Below are 7,378 nucleotides of genomic sequence, written 5' to 3' on the forward strand. Positions count from 1 at the left end.
TTACAGAGGAGAGGCTGAGGCGGAGACCAGCAAAGGAATACAAGCTGGGGCGTTGTAGCCAGTAGTCCTAGGTAAGTCTTCAGGCACGGAAGAGGCCCATCAGTATTTAACTGATGCATGGCTTTGTGAGTACAGCCCTTCCCACTGTCTTCCATCAGGTTTAGTGTAACCACTGCAACTGAAAGAAAATTACAGCTTTCACTCATCATTCGCTAGCTGTACGTCTGAGACTGATCTAGGAACATCACCAGCTTCTTAGGATAAAGAGGGATGATTTCTATTGACAGGTGCCATGCATCTCTGCATCAACAACAAAAGAGAAGGGACAGAAACAAGGAAGCTACCTGAAGCAGTAGCTTTAGAAAAAGTTAAAGACAAGAGTTGTGGGTGTGTTCAGCTTCTTTTGTACCTGAAAAATAATTCTCATGTTAGCTGTACAATTATACCCACTTAAAAAAAAAAACAAAACATGTTTGCTTTTTTAATTAACTGCTCAGCTGTGGTTTTGGCCTACCATTCTTAGTTTTGAAAGAGGTGAGAAAGAGAAGATGGGCGTCCCAGAAGGTACAGAAATGGATGACGGAAGTGAAAGAAACTGATCCAGCCTGCAAGGAGATTTGTGTTTCTGACTGTGGTGCCAGCACATGCCGTACCAACAAACAGAATAAAAAACCAAAACCAAGCCTAACGCTATAGTCAAGTAGGCTCATTTTAAATGCTGAACTTTTCTTATGTGGCATCAGAAACAGGGATTTAAAGCTGAATATATTAACTCTTTAACATTTTAACAAGTTGATTATCTCAGATAATGTCAACAAAACTTAAAGACCTTATTAATGTTATATCGACAACATACAATTTATTTGAGGTATAAACTAGATGTCTCTGTTCTTTGTTTTCAAAGGCATGCCTTCTGGATCCTGGTGTTGCTTCTGACCTTGAACTGGCAGCTAATCTTGGGAGAATTTAGTGTTTCCTTTAACTGTGACTGGTATATAGATGCATTTCCTACAATAAAACATCTTTAATCTCCAGCAATTATAGACTGTTCTTCATTTACTGCTTGCTTTTCAACTTTCTGTAAATTATTATTTAAAGCAATTTACTGATTCTTTTTTATCCAAAAAAAGGAGAAAGCAAAAAGCTCACACTTTTTCTTTAACGGAGACGAGGCAAAGGCAGACTTTTTAAAATGGTATTGAAGACTTCAGGTTTATTAAGGACATTTTACTGGGACAGATGGCCTGTGTTTTCTTCATGTCATACCGCTATCTAGCACATGAATCAAACCCAAACCAAGTAAAAACGGTTCTTTCCTTTTCTGCATCTTCAGTATTTAAATATTAAATTTTAATATTCGGAAAAGCTTGCTTGAACCCAAACTTGTCTAGTTTTCACATACAACCCATTCACAGCTCACAACCATTTTTAAATCTTACCTTTGTTAGCGGTGTGTATACTTTCTTTCACAGGCTTTTCTAATGCATCCAGATCTACTTAGGCATCTTAACACATTTTTCTCTCAGACTGCAGAGACTGAAAGTTGGAAATTGGCCTGTATGACACTAAGCTTTACACTTCAAACCATGTCAGCTTGTAAAACTAGAAAATACTACTTACAGAACTACGGAGAAAAAAAAAACACACCACGACATTAGTATGGAAACATTCACTGTACACGTCTTCTGCACGAGGCCTGTTCTCCTCAGTCCTTCATATTGCATTTATGCTGCCTCTGTCTGTATTAGAAATAGCTGAAAACCTTTTGGCTAGGAGCGTGTATGCCTGAGCAATGATACGCTGAATCTTTTATCAGAAGATACTTTGATTAACCACTAGTAAGTTTTACTGACTGCTATGGTAAACTTGCACATTTCTCAATAGCTCTTTACTTGTAAAACTCTGTATGTGCAGAATTTGGCTTGCTTCCCAGGACTGTGCCGTGACTTGAAAACTGTTTTGAAACTGTTGGAACAGAAGGCTAGATGTGACTAAAAACATGGATTTAAGTACAGCATACGGATTTTACGTACCTTACAATCTAGCCAGTTTTAACTGCAAGCAGTTTTTCTAAGAGCACAACTATACAGAATTCAAAAGAAAGTAATGAGTATCACCTAGGGATTTTTGATGATGTTTAATTATTTAGATGTGCATTAAGACCGTATTTACATAATTTTACATAAATTAAAAAAACCACTGAAGACGTAAGTTTTCTTTCCTTGTATAAAATAAGCAAAAGATTTGAAGGTTGTTTGAAACTGGGTATTTGAATAAAACAGCCCTGAGTAATATCAGGGAAGTTATTAGAATGGTTTAATTAAATGTCTACTTAATCATTCATAGAAGCAATTCATAAGCACTAATCTCTGAACTAACATTTAACACAGGCATTCTGTTAGGACATACCGGTTTACAACACATATTTTTGACACAGACTTCAAAGTAACGGTAAATATTCCTTACGAAACCAGTGCTGTCAAACTCATTCCTTAGTTGTCACTACAGCCTCATTACCAGGTACTGCGATCCAGTTGTGTTATTTATTGCTTACAAATGCTTCAAACTACGGGAAATCTTTGGTAAAAACAAAACTGATAAAATTTTCACAAGAGCTTTACATGTAGTATTGCACAACAAGGCTTTTCCAATACACAAGAAAAAAGGAATGCTCAAGTCCTCAGTGAGGAGATTAGAACTGTACAACATTCATTAGTTTACCACTATAAGCAAAATTTCTTTTAATAAATGTTTAAAATATTTTCTGGTTTCTTTCAGCTTATATGAACATTTATTTTTCAATCTATATTTGAAACAGAAGAGTAGTCAAATAGAACAATTTAAATAAAAACTGGCAACTATACAGCATTGTTTTCTCTACCCTACTACAGCATCAGATCTTTTCAAGTCTGTTTACTTCACAAAAAACTCAAGAGGAAAGAAAAACGCTAAAAATAATCATAGTCCTCAGCCCTCTATGGAAAAGAGGAAAATAAGTTTCATGTCTATTCTTGGACATAGACATTTCTCTAGTGGTCCAATTGTGCAGATCCAAACCTAAGCGGCATTAAGCTGCTCTAAATGAGCTCTGAGCTCAGGACACAGTTCAGTTAGCAGCAGTTCCAGCAAAACCTGAAAAACAGAAAAGAGTTAAGATGAGCGCAGGTGCCAAGTCAGAATTTCTTTTTCCTTTCTGTCATGTTTAGAGCACCACAGGTAACAGAAACACGTAGAGTTGTTCTATTCATCATTCATGCAACTACTTTTCTTTCCTCCTACAGTTAGCAGGCACCCCACAGCTGACGTGGGAAACGTCTTCAGGCTGAAAGAAGGCCAGTGCCACGGGTGGTGGCCACTTTCCGGTGGGGCTTTCCCACCCTGTATAAAACAGGGCTGTTCCGAGGAAGCCGCGGTAGCTACATAAGCACCCAGGCACGCAGCTCCTGAGCAGGCTGCCAAGGCTGTGTTCCATGACCGGCTGCTGCAGGAAAGGAGCCAGAAGAGACTGACTGAGGGCGAAGGTGTTTTACTTTAATCCAGCTGCATACTCCGACCGGTCCCAGCCCACAGTAGAGGTCTGGGACTTTTGGAGGGCTGTTGTGTCCTAACTGTGAGCCAGTCCTGGAGCTCTCCTTCCCTAGGATTCTCCAACGTATGTCGATTTGCCTCAGCTATACAAAGAAATTAATTTTGTGCTTCATGAAGTCAGGCAAGTTGGATGTGGTAGAGGATCTCTTTTAGACAAAAGCAATACTTTTTTTTTTCAAACGTAAGCAGCTTTTTGTTATTCAAAATTAGTCAAATGATGGAACCAAGTACATTTTTTCTGAATTATTTTAATAACCACAGAAGTTACTTGCACACACAACAACAGTCCAACATAAATCTCTGCAAAAACACACCCCCCAGGCTTTAATACTGAGTGAGCAGAGCTCGGCAATTAACAGGATTATAAAGTTAAAAGGCTACTTTTCTGGTTACTCACATAGAGTAGATGCTTGTTAGCCTTTCTTTCTTGCAATGCGTTGAACACTTTCACTACACCGTGACGGGCATTTTGTTGTCCCACAAGACTCTGCAGAGTATCTGCAACAAACATTACTTCAGCTGACATTGTTCCACTCATGCCAGGCAAAACCTCCAGCTAAGGCTACCACCCATAAAGGAGGGGAAACAAAATCCACTGCACTTCATGGCCCTCGGTTACAAGATACATCGTCCCCATTCACCAACCTTTTAAAAACACACAGGTAACCTAGGTCACAGGTTGAAAAGATACCCTTACTCTCAAGTTACTCAAGTTGAATAATAGCAGCGTAAGCATCTCAACATTTTAAGTGTTTTAACATGATATATAGCATGCCTTTAAGGTAGTTCACCTCACAGAGTCAAGTCTGATCGCATACATTATTAAACCATGCACTTAAATGCACCTTCAGCTGCAAAGGTGCAATTCCTACAACAGTTAAAAGCCATTTACCAATTTAATTGCCTCTCAATCTCCACAGAAAATACTTCCCACAAGTAAGCAGGTAAGAGAATTCTAAGTGATCAAATGCTTCATCATTAATTTAAAGTGCATTCAGCTACATCCTGACATACCTCTCCAAACTCAGTAACAAACAAAACCACAAGCGAACTGTGGAAGGCTGTTCTAGGCAAGTAGGTGAGTATATAACAGAGACAGTAAATGGAGGGCTGTTTACACATCAAATGACAAATATTTTGCATGCATACCTGCTCCTGTTTTTGCAGTAAAAGTTGATTAAACCACCTAAAGCAAGGGGGTACGTGAGATATCTCAGTGAAACTATAAAATAGCTCTGTTAAAGTACACTCTGTTCAGCTGGAGGGGAGATAAAAAGCATTCAAGCTATTCAAGTGCATTTCCAAAGGCTAAAGGGAATGATTTGGGTTCTTCTCCGTTAGGTGCCTTTGGGTTTATGCAATCTCTGAAGAGTCAGAGGTAGGTAACTGGACTCCCTGCACTGCATACGGGACGGGATGGAACACAACGCTTCTGGGGCACCGTGCTGAGGCTTGGGAGGGGAGGGCAGGCAAAGGAAAGTACTGGAAACCCCACTCAACCTAGGACGCTTCTGTCCTGGCTGCAGGTCCCTGTAACACTCAGTGCCCTGAAGCCTCTTATCAGAAACAGACAGCAACACACAGCACTGACAGCATGGGTAGATCTCCCTCTTTGATTTTGAAATATAAGAAGAATAAGTAATTGGGGTGGTGCCACCCTCCCTATTTGTCAAGGAGTTCCAGGTAGCAGAACCACCTGGGATTTGCTCACAGAGAACCAGCAGAGAGAGCCTTGACTTAACTTAGGTTCCTTGATGAATATTACAGACAGAAGTACAGCGATACTGGATTTTGCATCCATCAATAATAAGCGAATCCATGCCCTTTACCAGACATCGACAGGAGAGGCAAAGAATAAAGCCAAAGTTATCCTTACTTATGCAAATAACTGTAATTTACAACTCTACAGGAAAAACCTAAAATGCAGTAGAACAGTATTTGATTAACCAATCTCCTTACTACTTATTAAATCTGTGATTAAGCAGAATGAAAGTGATCTCACCTGGAATGTTTTCAAGTAGTTTTTGCTGTGCTCTCTGTTTTGTCTCCTGCTGTTGTTCATCGCTCTTGGCTCTCGGTGGTGGCGCTAACTTTCCATTTGGCCAAAAAGCATCTCGAAACACACCAATGTAGTAAACAAGCATTGGTTCACTGAACATCCAGTGTACAGTGTCACGGATTTGCCTGTAAAGAAGTGCAGAAGGGAGCACATTAGAGCTGGTCTTTCATGTTTTTTGCAGATTTATTCTTTTTACTCCTGGAAGTAGTGGAAGCAATGGTCATTTTCATGTAAATATCCCAATTCATCTCAGCTGATTTCATCAGCATCACAGCAAGTCGTATTCAGCTCTGGGCACTCTGGGATCTCTGTCACTCCAGATACCTGCCTGAGATGTGGAGAAGGCTACATTACAACGTAATCCACAAACATAGATTACAAATTACAAATACTACACTGAAATGCATGGGTATTTCAAGGATGGGCAGTACAAAGGCTCCACTGGGTAAAGACATAAAAATGCGCTAACTAATTGTAGTGAACTCCAAACTAGTTGCATGCATGCACTGACGTGCCTGGTGGGATAAAAACACGATGAAGTTTTGATACAAGTGCAGTAAGTCCCCTCACAGATACCAACAGCACGTTAGTGAAGGGATTACAAATGGAGACAGCAGCCGCCTCCTGTGGCGGCAGGTCCTCGCTGTAGCCTTCAGCACAAAGAGCGAGGCAGACAGCAGGCCCAGGCAGTACTGCCTGACTGTGGCACAGTACAGCTGAAATCCTTAAAATCAATAAAGGTACAAATTCAACCAACATGTAAAAAGCAATACAGCAAATTCGCCTGCATGCTGTGCTCACAGACTCTCTCTCTGTCCTCTCTCAGGTGTCTTTCATGCCTGTTATCAGCAGCGTGTGAACAAACGAACCGATCAATTTAAAGCTCGGTGAATGGATGCTGTCAGAAACCATCAGTTCACTGGGAGTCAACTACGGGACTTTCCATCACTTCTTGTCCAATTTACCGCTACATAACATCTGTGAGAGGTTTCAAAAGCCATGCTGGCATGTGCAAATTCAGTCACTGGATGAAGGAACAGCCTGTTCTGCTGGTAGATTTCTGGGCTGCGGTGCTTACTTGAGTCAGAGTCCCACTGCTACACCAAAGCAAAATAATGCATTTCATCAGACTCTCAGTCGCCCTTTGCCTATGTGAATGTGCTACACAAAGCACAGATTCACAGACTTTCATAAGAAAAACATCATCATGCGTAGGAGCATCAGTACTGATCAGAGTCATGGGAAATGTGTTTGTCTCCATCATCTGCTCTATTGAATCAAGTTTTACTGTAGGTCTTTGTATCTGACAAGAAAAGGAATACTTTTCCAAATTTTTTTCTGACCAGTGATCATAGCTTTCCACACAAAAGGTGTGTACAGATACGCACGCTTACTTCATAGCCTCGTCCTGCCCTCACTTGGCAGACACATCTTCAAACAATACAGAAAAACACCTTTATGAAAATACATCACTGTTACACGTGTCCAGGTTTCATGTTATAAATTAATGGTTCTCATCATGTATAAACATTATTTCAATCACTTCAGAGAAAGATTGATTTGATTTGAAAGAAATTATTTAAAACGGAAACCTAGTTTCAGATCTGGCAAAAATTTTCATGGGACTGTAAGATAAAGCACAAACTAATAAAAGCCATTCAGAGCCAGGCTGTTCAGAAAAACAGGATAGCAAGTAATATTTTTTTTATAAATATGTATTATATTTTATAT

General features: G+C 39.9%; 1 protein-coding gene across 1 annotated transcript; it reads right to left on the minus strand.

The window, feature by feature from the left end:
• Positions 1 to 2,523: 2,523 nt before the first annotated feature.
• On the minus strand, positions 2,524 to 5,770 carry LOC104162950 (sorting nexin-25-like). The gene is made up of 3 exons (XM_009701800.1): positions 5,591 to 5,770; positions 3,986 to 4,086; positions 2,524 to 3,132 (listed from the first exon to the last, which is right to left on the minus strand). Exons 1-3 carry the CDS (start codon positions 5,745 to 5,747, stop codon positions 3,058 to 3,060), a joined length of 333 nt encoding a protein of 110 aa, XP_009700102.1. The 5' UTR covers positions 5,748 to 5,770; the 3' UTR covers positions 2,524 to 3,057.
• Between the last annotated feature and the right edge of the window lie 1,608 nt (positions 5,771 to 7,378).

This window comes from Cariama cristata, unplaced genomic scaffold (genome assembly GCF_000690535.1).
Source record: "Cariama cristata isolate BGI_N322 unplaced genomic scaffold, ASM69053v1 scaffold35536, whole genome shotgun sequence".
Classification (NCBI taxonomy): Eukaryota; Metazoa; Chordata; class Aves; order Cariamiformes; family Cariamidae; genus Cariama; species Cariama cristata.